The sequence below is a fragment of the Taudactylus pleione genome, unplaced genomic scaffold (assembly GCF_031769625.1).
Source record: "Taudactylus pleione unplaced genomic scaffold, aTauple2 ptg000040l, whole genome shotgun sequence".
NCBI classification, from domain to species: Eukaryota; Metazoa; Chordata; class Amphibia; order Anura; family Myobatrachidae; genus Taudactylus; species Taudactylus pleione.
In genome coordinates this window covers 16,313,777-16,337,448 of record NW_028284442.1, presented here as the reverse complement: position 1 = coordinate 16,337,448, position 23,672 = coordinate 16,313,777, and the positions used below count along the sequence as shown (strand labels likewise).

Below are 23,672 nucleotides of genomic sequence, written 5' to 3'. Positions count from 1 at the left end.
ACTTCCAGCGTCAGTATTTAATCCGCTGGGCTTAGGTCTGGCGTTATGTCATACCGATTCCCTGCTTAAAATACAGTACAAAATGAATGTACAATATAGTACATGTCTAGACAGTGTTATAAATAACTAATAAAGTCACATTCACCATGTTATAGTAAATAAAAAAAATTAAGTTTGTATCAAGTTCACTTCCATTGGCTTAGTTTCTGTGGACTGATTGCACATATCATTGTAATAATACAAATGGACAATATAACTATAGAATTAGGATACGTGAAAGTGATTCAGACACATTCAACCAATCAGAAGCAGGTGATGATTGTCATCATCAGTTTATATTTTGGACCAGGCATTAAATACAGGAAAATGATTGGTCTCTAAACAGGCATATATACACCTGTCCAGCGATCAGCAAGGGTCAACATACTGTACTTTGTCGCACCTACATGCCACCTCCAACCCCTCATCATCCTTAGCATAAGGGGTCGCTAGTACAAAATGCAACTCAGTGGATCCATGTATTTTTTTGTGTGGATGTGCAGTAAGTAAAAGAGCATTTTTGGGTAAAATTAAGATGCAAATTTTGATTTATTTGAGAAAAAAGTAGAAACAAAAAGACCCTTTTGGAGTTAAATGTGTAGTAAAGTAGTGAACAAGGGTTTGAGATAGAATTGTTTACAGTATTTTTTTACCACTACAGGTCACAGCAGACCCAGGGCATCCAGGCGTTTGTAGTTCTACATGTGCCAGTAGATTCTGACAACCATGTGAAGTATCAGCATACCCAGCAGTTTATGGCTGTCATGGCTTGCTGGTACCAGTAATACACATATAAATAATTCAACTTAAAATGTTTACCCCAACCACCACCAGCCATAGGTGTATAGTTTAGATTTTTTTCAGCAAAGAGCTGTTTCACATTTTTGTTTTGTGACACTGATTCTAATAAAGAATTCTGCATAGTGATGAACAGGTTGGGGATGAGTACCATTATAACACCCTGCACTGTGTGTTTACATGTAATAATATGCACAGCCCAGTCACTGTTTGTCCCCAAGCATTTGCAGGACCCAATCCCAGGATATGAGCATTGTGCCAGCACGACCCCCTAAATGTAGTGACATCATGATGTCACGCCTAGGTGGTGGGGCTGCCGGCTCTGGGTGGTAGTGCACTAGGCAGCTCTATACTGTAGGCTCTGAAGTAGGGGTGAGCGGGTTCGGTTTTACTCGGTTTTACTCGGTTCTTATCGCCACTTTACTGCAAATTTGGCTCGATTTTATTCGCTATCCAAAACACATGTTCGGCGATAGCCAATAAAAAGATCCGGGTAAAACCGAGTAAAACCGAACCCGCTCACCCCTACTCTGAAGTACTGTGCCAATGTAGGCACCCTGTAAGCCATAAGCAGGTGACGAGGGGGCATAGAGAGTGCCGCCCCCAGGGCCATAGTTACGCCCCTGAATATGCAAGCAAATTAAATGACTCTTTTGCTCCTGTTCTCATCCTTAGTTATACACATTATACACAATCCATTTTATTAATTCTAATTGCAGTATTTAGTTATACTGTATGCAGTGCTTTTAAAATATGAACATAATTTAATTACAGTACATGGAAATAACTATGCCTTGTTTTTAATTTAAGGTCTGCCACCTTCTCTAACAGAACTTCATCTTGATGGAAACAAAATTGCTAAAGTTGATGCTGACAGTTTCAGTGGATTGAACAACCTTGCAAAGTAAGTAGTGTGAGCTGTAAGTAAATTCTAATTAGGATTTGTCCATACAGGTATATGTAATTATTGTGCTGAACACCACAGCAGCCCATGGAGAAGAATTTCTTAGCTGCAAGGTTCCTGCAGAACTTCATGTGATGTACGGTTACACTTATTTCTAGTTATTATGATAGTTCAAACCTCTCTGGGAAGCAAGCAAAAATAAGCAAGGATTTTATACACTAATCTCATGTGGTATGACATCACATGAAATTCCGACATGACCTCACAGCTAATAGAATTTAACCAACACTTACACAAACACTCTCCTGGCAATTAAACACTCTAAAATGAACTGACACATTTCAGAATCAAAATAAAAATTCTTAGTCTCCAAACATACAATAGAAAATATTCTAATGTAGAATATACATAAACAGGGCCATGCTTCCATTGGGTGAACTTAGGAGGTCCGCTAGGTGCCATGGTTTCAGGGGCACCTAAAACAATGAATGAGTGACATGGGGGAGATTTATCAAACTCTCTAAAGGGGACCAGTGACAGTGCTGCCCATAGCAACAAGATTGTATCTATCATTTATCTAGTAGATGCTATAAAATGATACTGCACTGTAGTTAGCATCTGACTGGTTGCTGTGGGCAATACCTCCACCTGCCTTTTTTGGAAGTTTTCATAATGTCCCCCATAATGTGACTAATTCAGGGGGAGACGTAACTAACCTTGAAGAGAGATAAAGTACCAACCATTCAGCTCCTAACTGTCACTTTACAGGCTGTATTTGAAAAATGATAGTTAGAAACTGCTCAGTTTGGGACTTTATCGCTCTCTACTTTATCTCTCTACAAGCTTTGCAACATCTCCCCTGTGTCCTTAATTTCCCTGTGGCTTCCCCACAATGAGCGTGGCAGCGGACATGAAAGGACAACTGCCTGCTGCTTCTTACCTATGAAGGTGCCAGCAGCTTCTTTTGTGAGTAAGTCATACAGATGCGCCAATGTTCATTGTGGCTGATCGCAGCACAAATGTGCCCACGAATCGCGCAATGCGCCATGCTACGCTATGGCACGTCCCCAATTGTTGGAGTGCATCTGCCATTATATCCTATAATTGAATGGAGAAGCGAAAGCATGTTCCCGATCGCAGGAGTGCGTCTCCCATTATATCCTATGGAGACGCGAATGCGCATCTCCTATCGTGGGAGTCCATCTCACGCCACGCATAGAGCGATTCGCTGCACTATTGACAACAATGTAGCTGGGCAGATTTGTACATTGGGTATCTGTACTATATTATGATGTTGCAGACCAGTGCTGTGCTCCCAGTCTGTGATTCACTGAGGATGCTGCAATTAGAAGCTGGAGGTAAGACGATAAGGACATAGTGACCCAGGAGTGGGAGGAGGAGGGAGTCATACCTACTCTGCATGGAAAACCAGAAACAAATGCATTATAAGGACAGCTGTAATTCACACTATGAGCAGAATTTACGAAGGATCGGTATCAGTAAGCTGCTGCGTCCCGGGGGGGTTGCAGGTATATATTTAAAACGGCACCCGGAGTCAGTGTAAAACCCGGCATGCTTTACACTGACTCCGAGTGCCATTTAAAATATTCACCTGTAACCCGCTGGGACGCAGTGGCTCACTGAAGCCGCTGCTTTGTAAATTCTGCTCAATGGGTCTGTTTCTGACATAGGAGCAATCCAAAGAGAGGAGTTGGTGCAGATATAAAATATACAGAGAGATTTGGATGTTAGGTGTGTCATATCTCAAATCTAAATTGCAGTGTAAAAATAATGCTGCCCACTATTTGTGAGCTACTGTACATACAAAAGCAGCCAGTATTTACCCTGCATGCAAAATAATACATGTATGTGCATCCCTTGCATTGCAGCATGGTTTGTCCGGGACCAAAGTTACTTGTTTTTCTTTTTGCTGTACTCCCAACTCAGAATCAGCCCAGGCTATAACTATAAAAACCCCACAAAAATATTCAAGCACTAATGAGTTAAACAATAACATTATAAAACAGTAAAGACAGAACACAGCACAGTGCAAAGCAAACACAAAAACCATAACTGTAACCTAAAATGGAAAAATATGAAACAGTATGACATCTACAAATATTCCAATATTATCTGACACTTCAGAAGACATTACTTTAAAGTAGGTTTATTATTATTTATGTGTACTAAATATCATCCCATACATATTTACCAAAGATTGTACTTGTGACTGAACTGCTCAACAAGAAAAGAACACGTGACCAAACTCAGACTGCTGATAGCTACAGTAACTAGAGATTATAAATCAGATAGGTATGTCATAGCCTGCAGAAAAACAGCGATGAAAATACCTAACACTAGATGTTCAGAGGGTGTTCGTAGGTCAAAGAGAGATCCAGTGAAGTTTGAATATAATGTAAGAGGAAAAAATATGTCATATGCACTATAATATTAAATGTAGCTAATGAAAAAAAACATAAATACACATAAATAAACTGATGAAATGAAAATTGCATATAAACAGACAACCTAATGCTGGGCATACACTCTACAATTATCTGTCAGATATCTGTCAAATCTGTCTGGTGGGAATGAAAATCTGGTCTGTTTTCTAGTGTTTGAGAGCAAATTTGTATTGTCATTTGCTTCCATACATTACCAGGTTTTCATTCCAACCAGCCAGATTGGACAGATTTATGACAGATAATTGCATAGTGTATGCCCAGCATAACAAATCAAAATTCTGGCACAAATCAAAACAAACACATACACAAACATTCACCTATAACAAAAAGCAGCAATTCCAATGTATTATACTGGATTTTTCGCAATTCAACTATCTTTGAACCAATGCCACACTGGACAACGACCAGTTCAAATTCACTTGTAAATTATAACATCCAAAATTTAATTAATTGTAAGTACTCCATCATAAAGTGACTGCAAGTATACATAAATTGGGGTAGGGACCAGTTTTGGGGCACAGTGTAGTTTAACAATTGCCAAACGAATTCTATTATTTTCATTTCAATCAGTTTTTTATGAAATTTTCAAGAATAATGTCTGCAAACGCTGTAGGAAGATCAGCTATGTGTACAGGAAAGAGTAAACAGACAATTCAACTTTCTTTTAGTACAACTTAAAACTTCTAGCCCTCCTTTCACTTAACATGGCGGGTTAGAGAAAAAATAGAAGTGGAAGTAAAAAAGTATGGCAGGGAAGAAAATAAAGGAGTGAAAAATAAAAGGGTTGGGTATGAGATCCCGGCGGTCGGAATGCCACTGGACAGAATACAGACAGCGGCATCCTGACAGTCAGAATCCCGACACCCATAAGGCAAGCAGGTTAGCTTAACCCTTACCCCTACCCCTAACCCTCCCTCATCGGTGCCTAAACCTAACCTCCCCTCCTAGTGCCTAAACCTATCCTCCCCCTCCCCATACCCTAAACCTAACCCTCCCCCCTAGTGACTAACCCTAACCCACCCCATAATGCCTAATTCTAACCACGCACCCTAACCCTGCACCCTAACCCTCCTCCTAATGCCCAATAATTACCCTAGGGATGCCGGCGGTTGGGATTCTGGTGCCGGGACCCAGATGCTGTTGGGATTTCAGTGCCGGTATTTTGTAAGTAACAATCTTAATAAAATAAAATAAAAATCACGGTGGTCTCTAAGTATACATTAAACACAAGCCCATAAAATGTACACAAGTTACAAAAAAAGAAAAACATGTATTACTATGAGTCATCAATCAAAGGATATTATCAACTTTATATTTTTCATTTAGTATGGGAGTAGGAGGTATAATTAATAATTCACCTGTACAGATGTTGCCACTTGGCAATCAATTAAGCATAATAACAAGTTAGCTACTGGGCACAGATAAACCAAGTAAGAGAATGTCCAACGTTGGGTTTTAGCATCTTAATTAGTTATTTATAACATAGTAGTAGTCAGCTACCAAGAGAAATAGGTTTGGCCAATTCACTAACTGGATTTAAAAAATTAATTCCTTTGGGTGACTAATCCAGTGGATGTCTTCTATTTTCAGGAAATGTTAGTCTATATTATTTATAGTAAGTGTGATGGTAGAACTAAAGGAAGTCGGAAGCAGTTAGTCATAATTTTACAATGAAATATAGGTGCTACTTAATTCGATTCAAATAGAATAGTGCATACACAGATGGGAATGAAAGAAGAAACCCTTACATCTAAACTCAAGCAAACTAGAACATTTTATTATATGAAATGTATAGTGTCACTTCATCAACAATGTTGAATTATTGATGGATTTTGTTGACAGTCTCTCCATAACCTTGTAGGGACAAAAGTTTTTAAATGCCATCTTGTCATATGAGTTTAGATTTTGCTAGTCACACCTTTTTGAGAATACAGTCTGGATGGCTTGCAGTCAAAAACAGATATCTCAGCAAAATACAGTATATACAGTATAATTAGCTATTCCATTACAACTATGGATAGCATGAATACCTGAGACCTATACAGGATCCATCTGTAACTGTTCTATGTAAGTAATGTATCAAAGGCAGGGACTGTTCCTTAGTTCAAATTGACATTTTCCTATTATTGCAAATAATGTATTAACTGTATTCTCCCCATTTAACATTTCAATGCTGATATAAATATTCACAGTAAATGAGGATATGTTTAAGGAAGACAATAAGGAAGATATCAAACATACAGCAAAACATTCCATAAATAAAGAGTTGGAAAATTACATGGGTATTCAATACAGTAACATGAAATAATAACAATGAGCTTATAACATACACTGCATGTTAAATGTGGTCTCCCACTGACTTCTCTTATATAATATAGTACCCCCCCCCCCCTCCCCCTTCTATTCAGGCCTCAGGAGAACAGGCTGGAATAAAGGCCTTACTGGCATCAATAAATAAATGGCTTCAATAGCTCCTGGCTCATGTAACCTTTTTGGAGAAGAAATGAAGATTCTGCTGAATAATCAAAGATATGTTCTTAAAGGTTCCTGCAGATTTCAAATACACAAAGGGTACACAAGCAAAATATAACTAAAAGGAGTAGACATACCCAGTATCTAGGGAGTGGCATAGTACAGTATAAAGTTGGATATAGTTTTACTACCAGATGTTCCATGCTGGTAGGTAGGTAGGTCTGACATGGCAGGTGGAGATGAGTAGCCCATAGTCCCACAGAATAAGCAAAATTGAAGGGAACATCTGCACTGTCTTCCTCCATTAATGAGATATGTACCATATGGTTGCATAGATTACTCTCCAGAGGACGGTATGACCATTGCTACTTGGTAATTTGGGGCTAGACAGATGTTAGATATTCATCTATTGCTTCTCTAGTTTACACACTTTGATACAAATGCCCAGTCTGATTCAAGGCCAATAAACTAGATTTGAAGGTAAATCTCAAAAGAAAAGATTCTATTCACGCTCAGCCCCTATAATTCTTTGAGTGGAGTGGAAATAATGATTTTGAAACAAATAGATACTATTATTGCAGTGTTGATTCACAACAGCATCCACTTTTAACAAGTAATTTATGCACTATGTTCTTGTGTATACATGACTACACCACAGGTTCTCAAACTCTGTCCTCAGGACCCCCAACAGTGCATGTTTTCCATGTCTTCCCACAGAATCAAGTAAAATAATTAGCTCCACATGGGGATCTTTTAAAATGTGTCCGTGAGTAATGACAACACCTGTGCCCCTGCAAGGAGACCTACAAAATGTGGACTGTGTGGGGTCTTGAGGACCGAGTTTGAGAACCACTGGTCTACACAAAGCAAATGTATTGGTTAATACAGTCAGATGATAGAACTTGTATCAGAACAGTTCTGTTGCAGACCTGTCAGTTTGATATGTTGCACACTTGTGCTTGATTAGATATAATGTTTTCTCTTGTCAGGATACTGTTACTTAAGTTTCAATGTGAAAATCACAGTCAATATGATGTAAGTCCACTCTGTGGATTCCAGTATGGTAATAGTCACTTAGAGTACCTTATTCCTTCTGGGGAGAACAACATCCCACGTCTCCTGTGTTGTGGTGCACCTCTTCGTCCTGGACTTTTCCTCTGAGCCCAAGTTCTTGATGATTGTTATTGGTGGAGTTGTTCTGGGGGAACAAGCAGTATCAGTGCAGTGTTGTACTGTACCTTAAGGGTCCTTGGTGGCTGCTTTCTCCAAACAGGGCTCTGCCACTCTAGTTCTAATTTTTTGTATTTTTTTCAAGACTATATGGCATTTAGTCTATGCTGACTTGCAGCAGGTGTTATTATTGAAATGGTAACATTTTTTTATTAACTCCTTATATCCATTAGCGCCAGGATTGGGGATCCTATTATGCACCTGTGTGTGTTTTGTGAACCTTGGTATGTCTGCAATGGTTTGGAGTGGACATCTGTAGCTAGAGGTGCCTGGCTCTGGAGGGGCTCTCTCCACAGCGGTCCCATGATATGACACACTGTGTGCCCGAGTGCACTTCACGCCGTCTGCCTACTTCTCCTCAGGGCCGGCTTGAGGCATGTCCGACAAGTGCGGTTGAACAGGGGGCACCCCATAGAGGGTGCACCCCTCCCAACATCCCGATTTCAATAGGACAGTCCCACTTTTTGGGCACTGTCCTGCTGTTTCACCCGTGGGCCGAAGTGTCCCGCGGGTGGTCAGTGGGCAGTGCCGGACCCCGGAGTAGCTGAATGGATGCGTTCGGCATTTATTCAGTGGAGGGAGAGGGCTGGGGGAAGCCCAGCTAGTGGTGGAGTGCTGGGTCCATCCCCAGACTGACGTTACACGGGAGGCGTGCCATGTGGGCACGCCCCCAAATAACTAAATTTATGAGGCATGGCCTATGGTAATTAGACCACACCCCCATTTTAGGTTGCGCAACTAGGGGGGCAATTATTACCCATCCTGCACAGGGTGCAGCTACCCCTGAAGCCAGCCCTGCTTATTCTTGTCACTTCCGGGTCCTGGTCATGTGATCGTGGGTGCTGACTGTATTGGCTTGAGGCTGTAGTCCCGCGGACTATGAGATGTTGTTGGTTTGTTTAGTGGTGGGTATGAGAGTCTGTCCCAATGTGTTTCATCTGGCAAATCCTTCCTCTGGGGACATGTTGAAGGGGATGCGTTGTCCGGGCACACTTTAAATCACCCAGAGTTTCAGCTGCAAGAGATGTCATTGGTGGACTGATTCCGTATTCTGATTGGTTAGGGGTGAATTCGGTCTTGGATTAGTTCAGTAAACTTTCAGTTTAGAAAGTAATGGATTCTATTACTGGCTGCAATGAGTGGAGTTCATGGTGTATTAGGGGTTAATCTGCCATCTTGGAGATGGCAGAATATATGAGATGACAGTGTCTATTCCTCTTAAGTGTTGTTAAAGGTTTAAGCAATAATTGACAAAGTTCAGTGACTACCCCCTCCACATATTCAGAACATGCCTATATTGTAAAGAATCAAAACTGTATTATGGGTTAATCCACCTTCTTAGGGTGGTAATATACTGAGATCTGTGATATATCTTTAATTTCTCATTAAATCAACTTTTGAGGGTAATAACGATGTACTGGGTTATTCACCACACCTATTCCTGCCAAGATACCAATGTTAATTACCCTCAAATAATCATTGTCTGCACTTGTTGTGTTGCAGGTTATTAGATACACCTATTCCTGCCCAGTTGTCCATTTTACTAAATCTCAAAAGGTCATCACGTCTTTAAAAATTCTGAAATTCTATGCCAAAAAGCAACCACTAAGGCCTCATTGTTCTATCCATGCTAAGCTTCAAATGTGAGAATTACTGAAGCACAATGCAGTTACCTTGATAGATACAATACACATCATTTAATGTATGAAGCTAGGACATAAGTTAAAAAAAGACTTGTAAAATTCTTAATTGATTTCAACTTTGAATTTTTCATGAAATATTTATTCTTTGAGCCTCATTTATGTCTTAAGTACATAACGAGATTATGAAAACATCGGTTTTCTTTATTTTATGTTTCATTTATATATGTAAAGGTTTATTTTATTATATTGGTATTTGTGGACCTACAAATATGGGGCCTGATTCAGAGCCGGACGCTATTTGCGCTCGCTCGTTCAGAAAATAGGGGTGGCTATTCAAATGAACCGTTCGCTCTTTGTGGTCTGTTCACGCCTCTAGGTCTGAACGAGCGAACAAAACTTGCGGTCGTTTTTTGGAAAACTACGCCCCCTGGCCGCTCACATCCTACGTCATGTCCGCTATTTATTAGATTAATCGAGTACATCGACCAGCGTATGAACTGCTCGCTATTCTTGTGGTTGGTTTTTGCTACCACAATTTTGCGAGCAGTTCTGGCTATAAAATAACCCAGTGACGTGGTCAATGATGCTGCTGTATTAATTATGCACACCCTTAAAACGCCCGTTTTGACCTTTAAGCACGCCTGCGTTCGGATCTCCACTCCCCGTTTTCAAGCACCTTCCCCTGTCACCACCCACATACGCCTCATTCTGTCACTCAAAATAGCAGGCATTCGCTATTTAGCGAACAAACGATTTTCGGCCGCACTGACTGGTTCGCGCATGCGTAATACGATCCGTACACATGCGCAGTTGGGCAAACATCACTCGGAGCGAATGAGCGGCCGCTTACGAGCGGCTCTGAATCAGGCCCATGGTTTCTTGTGAAAGTGCACCTGAATAGTGAGAAAAACATTCCATTCAATGTATATATGCTGTATAATCTCTTTTACCTCCAAGAATGTGTAAAGATCAAGTTGTTTTGTGGATGCCAGTGTGGCCAATCACTAATACCCCTTTTGCACTGACTTAAAAATCCCGGGTCAATGCACGTGAACGCGCATCAACTCGGGATTTTGTTGGTGTAAACAGATCAACACGTGTCCAGTGACCTGGGGATCTGACCCTGCTGGATTGCAGGGTTGAGCATGGGTCACGATGACCCAGGTCGCGCCGTATGGCACCAATTGACATAATCTCCAAGCATCCACTGCCGGGCCAATCAGAAGGGAGCAGCGCACCCCACCCACCCGCCATGCCTCTGGACCACTTTGAAGTAAGGTAAGGGGCTCGCGGAGGGGGAGGGAGAGAGGGTAAGAAGCACTGCTCACCTGTGCCGGAGAGCCAGCTCAGTGCCACAGTGTAAAAAGGGGTCTGTCCCGGGTCTGATCCGGATTGGAAACATGTTCCAAATCCTGGGTCAGACCAGGGACTTTGCTGTAAAAGGGGTATAAATTTGGAACCTACAATCTTGACATTCACTTAAAGGACCTAAATCTATAGTAAAAATTACAATATAAAACTATAAAACAGGTAATAATAATATTCACAAATTAAAATGTCAAGTTTCACAGGTCTCAGATAATTGAAGTTTTCAATTGCTGTGTAGATACTTTTACTTTGTTAATTTTTCTGACAGTGTTCTATATTTTTTCTCTATTATTAATATTTGCATGCTAAAAAATTATTTTGTACTGAAAACATCATGTTGACTGAAAATGTTGTTCCAAATTCTGATGTGTTTTCAATGCAACTCTCTCAAACTTATTGCACAATTTTTTCTGAGGCAACACCGACCATTGCTTAAATCTCAGCCATATAAAGATACATTAACTCACAATTGTTTTTCCAGTGTAGGAATGACCAGCTATAAAAAAAATTATATCAAGAGAAATTAAAATGCTTTGTTCAAAAATTGTCTTTTGATTGGTCCTAAATAAAGTCATGATAATCTCAAAAGTTTTATAATATTGATATTTAACTTTGTTAGAATGTTCCTGTAAAAATTTTTAGTTGAATGTCAAGTTCTGTAAAAACAATAAACTAAATATTTATATAAGTTTTAAAAATTCACTACAAAAAATACTTATTTACTGTTAAGGTCTATTCAAAAGCTATGTTCAGTATGAACCTGAAATATAGGCTTTGTACATTTTTTGTCAGAGAACAACTTGTCCCCTACTTTACAAATTGTTATATATTTTTTTTAAATTGCAGTTTATTTATGGTTTAGTCTTGAGAATAAAACACCATCAGTATTCCATCTGAATTTAATTTGTCACAATGGTACACTTTTAATGATATGTTTTTTGCCCCTAATGCACTTTCCTGTACCGTTTGATGTCATTCCCTTAAAAAGAAATCAACACACAGTCACCAGAGCCTCAAGTTATGTAAAATTACCTTTCAGGTATACAGTATGGCCTGCCTCTATATACATTACCAACACACATACTAAATGGTGATCACCAGACAATAACTAAAATAGTACACAAAAAAATAAAATGAACCACAGATGGTGGAATCTAACTTCCATACTGTATCTCCCCATCTTGAGTCAAATAAAAAAAAAAATAACCCACTCATTTAATGTGGTAGGTTGTCTAGATGTTTAAATGGAAGGCCTTGGGCTACGTAATTCTTCCTATATATGTAGAAATCGTTTAAATGTTTTGTGGAAAAAAAAGCATATTAATTTCCAGTGCAGTTTTTATTTTGTCAAAACCTACACATAGAATCCTGCTTATTGCTTATTTTGAAAAAGTTAATTATTGGTAAAACAAGAAAGACAAGTGGTTCCCTTTCTTGAAATTTCAATAAATAAATATTTTTTGGGACATTTGGGTTAAAAAAAATTGTAACTGTTAGAATGAGCAAAAAGATGACAGTATTTTCTGAAAATGCAAAGTCTTCTGAAAAAAACAAGGTATAATATGTATGGGTAACTCCTAGAAAAAATGTATATTGATGTTGGAATGTGATGAGCGCAAATCTGAAAAAATGACCACAGCAGATGATTGAGAAATCCCTCACCAGCAGAGGGGTTAAAAGTATAATGTCATATTATTATTATAACAGCCACCCACCCCAGCTTCGCACATGAGCACTTTTGAGTTTATGGCAATAGTCTTTTTTAACCAAGGTCTTATAAGACTGCCTTATAGACAACATTAGTTGTTTTTTCTCCTGACATCAACACAAAAAGATTTAGGAGCTCATTCAGACTTGCTCGCAAGATGCGGTCACTCGTTGGCAAAAAGGGGCCGGATAATAAAATTCCACGCTCGCACTGCGTGGCGTAAGGACGCCCTCTATGTCTTAGTGAGCAACGTCACTGAGCGCTCGCTAGTGTATAAAGATGTCCCCTTTTCCCTCGCAACAAACGTCATCTCCGGGAAATGTAGGATTAATCAGTAACATCGAGAGCCTTCGGAGCTGCTCGTAGCCCTTGAGGTAGCCTTACCCTGCCGCAAGCACTTCGATCAGTGCTGGCTGAAATACATGCAGGTGACGTGTACAATGATTCTACTTTGCTAATTATGCACGCCCTTTAAACAGAGTTTTGTCAGCCTTATACACCTGCGTCCGCAACAACACTCCCCTGTTTACAAGCACCTTCGCCTGTTACCACCCACAAAATGCACTCAAATTAGCGGGCAGTCTGTGTACTACGAGCATACGATTCCCCATTGCTGACACTGGCTTGCGCACACGCACTGTGATTTATACGCATTTGCACTGAGCAACAATCGCCCGGCAGCGAGCAATCGCTCCTTAGCAAACGTGTCTGAATCAGGTCCTTAGTTTTGACATGACAATCAAAAGGGACACGTAAAGTTGTCCATGAGAAAAACTGTCTCCATTTAGGTCAACTCCAGCCACATTCAGGACCTCATTCATAGTCGGTCGTTGCAGCCACACGGTCGTAAGCCACCGATGTTCGCTAAACTGCGCATGCGTAAAATTCACAATGCGCGTGCGCAAACTAGCTATTACGATCAGAAATTGCTCTCTCCTTCAACTTGGCCAGGTCGTTAGTTTGAGTGACAGGATGAGGCGTTTGTGGGTGGTAACAGGGGAAGGTGCTTGTGAACGGGGGAGTGGAGATCCGAACGCAGACGTGCCTGACTATGCAAAAGGCATTTTATGGGAGTGCATAATTAACTAAATAGTGTCATGGCACATGTGACATGGGAGGTTTTTACACTGATTTGATCGTAGTGCTTAAGAGAGGGTATGGTCAACCTTAAGGTCTACGAGCAGCTCCGATGGTTCCCGATGGTCTCGATTAATCCTTATATGCCCGGAGATGACGTGTAATGGGAACGAGAAGGGGGCGTACTTTTAGTCTTACGGCTGCATCCTCCCCTCGCTCGTCCAGCTAACGATCCCATCTTAACGACGCAACTTGCGAGCGATTCAATTGCATATCCGGCCCCTTTTACCTTACGACCGTGCGGCCGCAACGACTGACTCTGAATGAGGTCCTAAGTGTCTGTCCCAGTGCTTTATTTATTATCATGCAAAAGCAGACTCTTACCGGAAATTGGACTGGTTTGAAATTAAAGAATCATTTTTCACATAAATGAAATAAGGTAAAAAAGGGAAAAACTGCAATTTTGTATCAGAAAACAGGGGCTTACATCAATTTTTCTGGTGAAACTAGATAATATGTATCAATCTCTACATGGTATAAAATTAAGTCCATTGTTGTGATTTATCTTTAATAGTTTAGGCAGCGTAAGCCAAGAAAGCGCTTGGACATTTTTTTTCATTGACTTGCTTCACTAAAATCATCACTGCTCAGCTCTCTTTTGTCATACATTAATGTTTCATACACCCAAACCTTCCTTAGGAAATGATCTATAGTGTAGTGCACAGGTTCTCAAACTCGGTCCTCAAGACCCCAAGCAGTGCATCTTTTGCAGGTCTCCTAGCAGAATCACAAGTGCGATAATTAGCTCCACTAAATGTGTCCGTGAGTAATGAATACACCTGTGCACCTGCTAGGTGACCTGGAAAATGTGTACTGTGTGGGGTTCTGAGGACAGAGGGCCTGATTCAGAGCTGCTCGCAAAAAGTGAGCATTCGCTCTGAATCAGGGTGGCCGCTTTTTTTTTAGTTAGCCGGCCACCTGGCCGCTCGCTAAGCTGTGGGTGACCACCCACAGCTTTTGCGAGCGGCCAGGTGATGGTCGCGACCATCTAGACCATCGGGCTCGCGACGAGACCCTTGTGGTAGGGTCTAGTCTGTCGCAAGCCCCAGTGAGCTTCTGGATCTAATAGAGCCGGATGCTCACTACTGACATCACGAGTGATGTCAGTGGGGCCGCCCACAAACAGCAGGCGTTCCTTCAGGAACGCCTCCGTTTGTCCAGTCACCCCCCTCTCCCCGCCTACAAAACGGGGCGAGCTGTTGATCAACATCGACAGCTGCCCCATTTGTAGCGAGCCCCAGAGTTAGTGAATTTCTCACTTGCTCCGGGGCTTGCGCACGCGCATTGCGCACATCGCGCGTGCGCAATGCCCCACCATCGACCCTCTTGTGAGCGTATAGCGCTTGCGAGCGGGTCTGAATCAGGCCCAGAGTTTGAGAACCACTGGTATAGTGTAAACTGCATCAAAATCTATCCTGTGGTTCTTGAGATTGGCCCGAACAAACATACAGACGCCTACTAGGGACTTTATTTTATATTATGTATATATATATAATATATATATATATATATATATATATATACACACTATACAGGTTGGGTATGAAATACCAGTGACTGACCGCCCCGGGGGTGCCTAACCCTAACCCCCCCTCTCCTAACCCCCCCCAGGAGGGTGCCTAACCCTAATTTCTCCCCGGGGCTCCCTATACCTAACCCCCCCATCCCCGGGCTAACGCGCATACTTACCCTGGATCCTTCTTTCAGGATTGCAGTGGTTGGGATGCCGATGCCGGTATCCTGATTCCCTTCGGGATAGTGGCGTCTGCATTTTGCCGGGCGGCGGGATTACAGCGTCGGTATATCGACGGCTGGCATCCCATCTGCCAGCATATTCACTGCATCCAGTATGATACATATAATGACACATTTCATAGTGTTCTGTTTCAAAAACTGTATAGGGGATATGTATAAAACCTTGAAGAGAGATAAAATACCAACCAATCAGCTTCTATCTAGCACTTTAAAGACTGTGTTTGAAAAAAAAAAAACAGGAGCTGATTGGTTGCCACTTTTTCTTTCTCCACTTTATCACTCTCCAAGGCTTGATGCATCTCCCCCAATATGTGGTGACCTTTTATGTTGACCTAAATTACAATGCATCCGGAAAGTATTCACAGTGCTTCACTTTTTCCACATTTTGTTATGTTACAGCCTTATTCCAAAATGGAATAAATTAATTTTTCTCCTCAAAATTCTACACACAATACCCCATAATGACAACATGTAAAAATTTTGTACATAAGTATTCACAGCCTTTGCTCAATACTTTGTTGCTGCATCTTTGGCAGCAATTACAGCCTCGTCTTTTTGAATATGATGCCACAAGCTTGGCACACCTATCTTTGGGCAGTTTCGCCCATTCCTCTTTGCAGCACCTCTCAAGTTCCATCAGGTTGAATGGGAAGCGTCGGTGCACAGCCATTTTCAGTTCTCTCCAGAGATGTTCAGTCGGATACAAGTCTGGGCTCTGGCTGGGCCACTCAAGGACATTCACAGAGTTGTCCTGAAGCCACTCCTTTGATATCTTGGCTGTGTGCTTAGGGTCGGTGTCCTGCTGAAAGAGGAACCGTCGCCCCAGTCTGAGGTCAAGGGCTCTCTGGAGCAGGTTTTCATCCAGCATGTCTCTGTACATTGCTGCATTCATCTTTCCCTCTATCCCGACTAGTATCCCAGTTCCTGCCACTGAAAAACATCCCCACAGCATGATGCTGCCACCACCATGCTTCACTGAAGGGATTGTATTGGCCTGGTGATGAGCGGTGCCTGGTTTCCTCTAAACATAACACCTGGCATTCATGCCAAAGAGTTACATTTTTGTCTCATCAAACCAAGGAGTTTTGTTTCTCATGGTCCTTCAGGTGCATTTTGGCAAACTCCAGGCGGGCTGCCATGTGTTTTTTACTAAGGAGTGACTTCCGTCTGGCCACTCTTCCATACAGGCCTGATTAGTGGATTGCTGCAGAGATGGTTGTCTTTCTGGAAGGTTCGCCTCTCTCCACAGAGGAATGCTGTAGCTCTGACTGAGTGACCATTTTGTTCTTGGTCACAACCCTGACTAGGGCCCGTCTACCCCGATCGCTCAATTTAGACGGCCGGCCAACTCTAGGAAGAGTCCTGGTGGTTCCGAACTTCTTCGATTTATGGATGTTGGAGGCCACTAAGCTCACTGGAACCTTCAAAGCAGGAGATTTTTTTTCTGTACCCTTCCCCAGATTTGTGCATCGAGACAATCCTGTCTCGGATGTCTACAGACAATTCCATGGACTTCATGCTTGGTTTGTGCTCTGATATGCACTGTCAAGTGTGGGACCTTATATACACAGGTGTGTGCCTTTCAAACTCATGTCCAATCAACTGAATTTACTACAGGTGGACTCCAATTAAACTGTAGGAACATCTCAAGGATGATCAGTGGATACAGGATGCACCTGAGCTCAATTTTGAGCTTCATGGCAAAGGCTGTAAATACTTATGCACATGTGATTTCTTATTTTTTTTTTAAATTAAGTTTGCAAAAATCTAAAAAAAAAAAAAACTTTTTTACACGTTGTCATTATGGGGTATTGTGTGTAGAATTTTGAGGACAAAAATGAATTTATTCCATTTTGGAATAAGGCTGTAACATAACAAAATGTGGAAAAAGTGAAGCACTGTGAATACTTTCCGGATGCACTGTAAATACATTAAAAATTAAATTAAGTCCAATGTGATAAATTGACAAAATAACTGTTGAAACATGTGAAACCCCAGAGGCAACAATACTTGGATAACAAGTGCTGACACAGAATGAGAGCACAGTCAAAATACCTCATGTTTTGTCAGATAACACATTCCAGAACTGCACACATTTGTGCTTTAGTTTGTGTTTTTCCATGTCACTATATGAAGCAGCCAAAATATACTGCACATCTTATGGAAAATGCAAGAATCAATAAAAATGATAGAGGACATTGCATTATTACAAATAAATCAAAAATTTCAATATTTTTATGCCATTTTATTAAATAAAGTATTGGTACCATTTACTTGTAATCACGTGTGTGAGAAAGGAAAACTTTTATACGTACAGCTGTGTTTTTGTAAGTAAGTCTGTATGTATGTGAAATGTTTTTGTATAGGGTGGGGCCAGTTGCAGGGATGTGCTAGGTATAATGTGGGCAGTGAAGTGCCTAGCTGAGGTAACAATGATGGCTGAATAGAAGACTGAGGTAGAGAAACTGAAGGTATATTTCAAGCACTGTATAAATAAGGGTATGTAGGACTAATGTCATACGTATATTAAAGTGTAGATTTTTCTTTACTTTTGCTGTATGATTTAAAGACAGCAAAAAAACCCTGCTTTTTTAAATACCCTTGCAAAATCATTGAAAAATTTGCACTTTTGTGAAATCAGAATCTATTAAATTTCCATCATGGTCTCTCTGAGATAAATGAGCCCTAAAATGGACACCATAGTAAATGATATTGGAATTTGTGATGTCAGAAAGTTGTAAATAGGGATGCTTGAAGTGACCGCAAACTGTTTATTGAAAATTTACAAAATTCACTAACATTTTGATTGATTAAAAATTTGAGTTTCAGCAATTTGAATAATAAGTTCAAATATGTTCAGGCCTGGTCACACACATGAAACCTTAAATTGATATTGATTTTTTGCAAATAGAAAACCGTGCAGGCAAATGTAAACAGCAGACTTGTATGCAAACAGCCAATGTCAGATGCAAATTTTGAACCACAAAATCCTTTCAGGATCTTTTGCAGATTGTACAGCGCACACGTTAATTGCCATCAAACTGATGAAATCCAATAAAATTTTGAACCGGATCAAAATTTTTAAGTCTCTAGATAAAAAACAACATAGGAACATCTTTTACAGCTGTTTAACTTTACACACATATTCAAACCATTTATGTGATTTACTCATACAGTATATAGGTGTGTTTTTCCTTCATTGACAATTGTTCTGCTGAATTGTATTTATTCAGTAGTAGGAACTAGCAGAATATGCAGAAGTCTTACTGAACCAATAAAATACTCATATTACAGGAATAACATTTTGTACTTCTTCCTGACCCCTTCATAGAATACACTGTACATACAGTCACACGTAGATGAGGCCTTTTTGATTTCACTTACTTAGCGTCACAATGTTTCCAATAATTTTCACATTCTTTGGTGTCATCCCGTCTAGGGATGACACCAAAGTGCCAAGTCCTCAGTGCAGTGGCGTAACTTCATCTCAGTTGCCCGGAGGCAAGATAAATGTTGGTGCCCCCCCCCACAAGTTTAAAACCCGATTTAAAATGCCCCTATGACATGATGCAAGATTTTCCCAATTACACATGTAGCACTGAAAGATTATAAATGTTCCACTTTACTTTTTTCAAAATCACTGCTTCCACCTTTTATTTGACAAATAATATCTTTATGATAAATTAGATATACCTCCAGTGCTACCATATATATATCTGTATATAATATATGTATATATATATATATATATATATAGTGTGTGTGTGTGTGTGTGTGTGTAGCACTGGTGGAGGTGTATCTGATTTATTTTAAAGACATTATAATCTTGCTCTAAATTTAAATGCATCATGAATTTGGGGGGCTACGGGGGCGGGGTTGGTGCTGGCGGGGGCGATATATTTAAAGTGTATATATCTTATCACAATGTCATGTAAGGGGGAGGGTGATATATTTATAGAGCTTTTGTTTTATTATCACTGTAATGTTATGGGGGGAGTATATTCAACATGGCAGAGTGCTAAAATATATGATCTTTAAATATACTCCCCCCCCCCAACATGGCAGAGTGGTAAAATATATGCTTTATAAATATATCATCCCCCACCTCAGCACCCCCCCTCCCCCGCCCAAGTCCAACGCCAGGCAACGACCCCACCCCACCCCACCCCTCATCAGGCTTGGCTTGCGAGACACTGTGACAGGCAGACTTACTTGATTTTTACTGCCTGTCTCCCCAGTCACAGTGCCACAGCCTGCTGCGCTGCCCACACAGATCCTCTCTCTCACGGGTCCTGGCCACACTCTCCACAGTGTCTCGAACTCTCCACCACGGTCCGGTCTGCAGTGTCGGGAGGCTCCTCAGAGTAAGGGGCATGGGGCAGGCACAGGGTGAGGTCGCGGGCGGTCACATGATACGTGGTGACTTCCGCGGCTCGCCGAGACCACAGAGCACACAGTGTGTAGTGGAGCTGGAGGAGGAGCGCCACTGATGCTGATTGGCGCTCAGCTCAGTGGCTCCTCTCTCTGGCTTTCTTTTTTTTTACAGCGAAGCCGGCTGTAGCCTAGCGGTATAGGTGTAGCGAGTAGATGATGTGGTGGAAGTGGAACGGCCGTGACCCTTGAGACAATGGAGCCAGCTCAGCCAGATGCCCCCTTCAGTGCTGGGCGCCCGGCGGCAACTAACTCCATTGTCTCCGGGAGTTCTGCCACTGCCTCAGTGACAGGAGCCGGTTGCTGTACTGTAGCATTACATGCAGCATTTGGCTCCTGACACTGTGAGGGAGCCGGTAATGCATACTGGACCTCATTCAGAGTCGGTCGAAGCGGCCGCACGGTCGTACGCCACCGATGTTCGCTATACTGCGCATGCGTAAAGTTCGCAATGCGTGTGCGCAAACTAGCCGCAACGATCAGAAATTTCTCTCTCCTTGAACACAGCCAGGTCGGTAGTTTGAGTGACAGATTGAGGCGTTTGTGGGTGGTAACAGGGCAAGGTGCTTGAAAACGGGGGGGGGTGGAGATCCGAACGCAGGCGTGCCTAATTATGCGAACTGCGTTTTATGGGAGTGCATACAGTTTATGGGAGTGCATAATTAACAAAGTAGCGTCATGGCACATGTAACATGGGAGGTTTTTACAGTGACATGATCGTAGAGCTTAAGAGAGGGTATGGTCAACCTTAAGCTCTACGACCAGTTCCGATGGTTCCCGATGGTCTCGATTAATCCTTATATGCCCGGACATGACGTGCAATGCGTACGAAGGGGCGTATTTTTTTTAATTCCGGCCGCTTCCTCCCCTTGGTCGGCCAGCTACCGATCCGAACTTAGGGACACAACTTGCGAGGGAATCATTTGCATATCCGGCCCCTTTTCCCGTACGACCGTGCGGCTGCTTCGACCGACTCTGAATGAGGTCCAAAGAGTGGTCCCAGGGGGCAGACCCCTTCTGGAGTGATTACAACAGGGGTTTTGGCCGCGAGGCCATGCCCCATACCCGTGAGGCCACAGCCCCTACTCCAGAGGCCATGCCCCTTTTCATGGCACAAACTACACCCCTCCCTGCACCGGGTGTCACCATGGGGAGGGATGCCATTGAGCATATCCCTGTCTTATTATTTCAGGGGGTTGGGTACAGGATGCCGACGCTCAGAATCCTGATGGTGAGAATCCTGATGCCGGCATCCCCACTGTGTCGGAATACCGACACTGGTCGGTAAGTACCCCAACCTTACCCCTAAAGCTAACCCTCCCTCCCTGCAGCCTAAACCTAGCCTTCCCTCTAACACCTAACCCTCCCATAACCCCAATACTTACCATCGCGATGTCAACGGTTGGGATGCCAGCGCCGGGATTCTGACTGGTGTCGGAATTCCGATGCCAGTGTTCTGAGCATCGGCATCCCGACATGTCAACCACATCCCATTTCGGGTATTTTAACTATCGTAACATTATAAAATGTAATGTATATTGTGCTGTTTAGGTTCTAAGACATCAGAAGTCACCATTGATTACCATGATTTGATTAAAGGTGAACAACCTGCAGCCTGTGTCTTTATATGGTCATTAGACAGCTGCTGACTTCTGATAGCCTAATAATTTGCTTTATATGATACCTTCTTTCCTTTGATTTAATTACTAGACCAGCCATATACCTATTTTAAGACTGGACATATTTCTTCTTTTTTTTTCAGATTAGGCTTGAGCTTTAACAACATCATTAGCTTTGAAAATGGATCCATTGGAAATGTACCTCACATAAGGGAACTACATTTAGATCACAACAGCCTCACTCAGGTGCCTGCTGGACTTAATGAACACAAGTACATCCAGGTACTGTATGCAATGCAAGATGTGAACAAGTATCACTTTGAGCAACGTTTGTGTTACACTGAATTACAGTTTAGAAACAAATCCTCTATTTGAAAAATGACATACACTAATGGCCGCACCTAAATGGAGTCAGGGAGTAAGTTTAGAATTAGTAGGGATTGGCAGGGTTAAGAGAAGATGAAAAAATTATTCTGGCAAAGTTCTTAGGGCCTAATAGATGGAACGAGATGTCTGATGCCTCTTGCACAACAAAGGTTCTGTATGTAATGCCTGAAAATAGCCAAAAGCCTCACATTGCAACTCAGCAATATCTGGTGTCAGCCACCTGCACAAACCTTATTGAGCCTTGTATTGTGTACGTTCGGATATGTTGCCGGTTCAGAACTCGGATTCAAAAAACAAACTCAGGATTTGGATTCGGATATTTTAGCTGTTTTTATAATTTTTTCTCGATTTTTAATACATTTTTATTGATTTTTATCCAAATCCAAAACCAAAGCCAATACACTTGAGGATGGTTTTGCAAAATTAAAACCAAAATGAAACCACAAAGATGAATCCAGATCCAAAACAAAAACAAAAAGACAGGTCTACGCACATCTCTAATTGTCACAGTTACTCGCAGGGTTAACAGTTGAATTAACATGACTATTTATTTATGCCATGCTGGGACAATGTGACCAATAGGAATCTGTGCAAGCAAGGAATTTTCCCCATTAAAAGCTACTTCAGTGCTTGCTACTTGCAGTGGTGAGAGGAAGTATTTGTTCTGTGCATGCATAGCTATACTAATGGTGTTTGCTATCAGAGCTAAGCTTTTCAGAGCTTTATTTATTGCTCAAGATGCTAAATCCCTTTGCAAAAATCCTTTGTGTCTTAGATGACTGCAGGAGATATGTCTGATATGTCTGATATCTCCCGAGTTCAGCATTTAATAAATATCGCTTCTTTGGTAAATATTATTTCCAATTTTGTAAAAAGGCCACTTAGTGTGATGTTGTTTTTATAGTAGGGTGTGGGAGTCACCCCACCCCATGTTTTCGATGTTATTCAATATATATTAAAACAAAAAAGTGGATCTGACAGTTGAATTCTTCTTGTTTTTTTGTTACATTAATTATATGATTGCAGCTTGTTTCGATCACCTGTAAAAATATTTCACTAACATAACTCACAATGTGATTTTGCAGGTTGTGTATCTTCACAACAACAAAATTTCTGCTATTTCAACAAATGATTTCTGTCCTGTTGGATACAACACAAAGAAGGCTTCATATACAGGAATCAGCCTCTACAGCAACCCAGTTCAATACTGGGAAATCCAACCAGCCACATTCAGATGTGTGTATGAACGCTCTGCTTTACATATTGGAAACTACAAGTAAAAGTATTGATTCATCTTGTATTTGAAATAAAGTCTTCTTTGTTTGTTTGCGTAATTGTTTCAAAAAGCCTTCGCAAGTAATAAAAAAGTCAAATACTGGAAATTGGCCCCAAAATATATTTTGTGACCATGTTTCATGAAACCGCGGCTTCTTTACTCAATAGGAGGTTGCTGGTGACATACATCATATAGCATCATGCTTTCCCATTTTACGATGGTGATCTACTCTTCATGAAACATGGGGTTTTACTGTTGTAAAGTATTCAGCAGTTTACTGATTTAGTATGTGGTAGGAAACTGCAGGTATTAGTAAATCAAGTGTAAAAATCTTTCTAAATAAGAGCAAATTAGTTTGAGTAATTATAAGTTTTCTCCTGAATCATAAACACATATGACAATTTATTGACAATATAGAGATTAGGTCGGTGCTATCCCAA

At 41.3% G+C, this 23,672-nt stretch overlaps 1 protein-coding gene across 1 annotated transcript in view; it reads left to right on the top strand.

Moving 5' to 3' along the window:
• DCN (decorin) overlaps nt 1–23,338 on the top strand; it is a 70,347-nt gene extending 47,009 nt beyond the window's left edge. Inside the window, exons 6-8 of the mRNA XM_088454426.1 lie at nt 1,648–1,741; nt 21,713–21,851; nt 23,042–23,338. Coding sequence (XP_088310552.1) covers nt 1,648–1,741; nt 21,713–21,851; nt 23,042–23,236 — 428 coding nt within the window. The 3' untranslated portion in view covers nt 23,237–23,338. The remainder of the gene's footprint in view (nt 1–1,647; nt 1,742–21,712; nt 21,852–23,041) is intronic.
• Nucleotides 23,339–23,672: the final 334 nt, after the last annotated feature.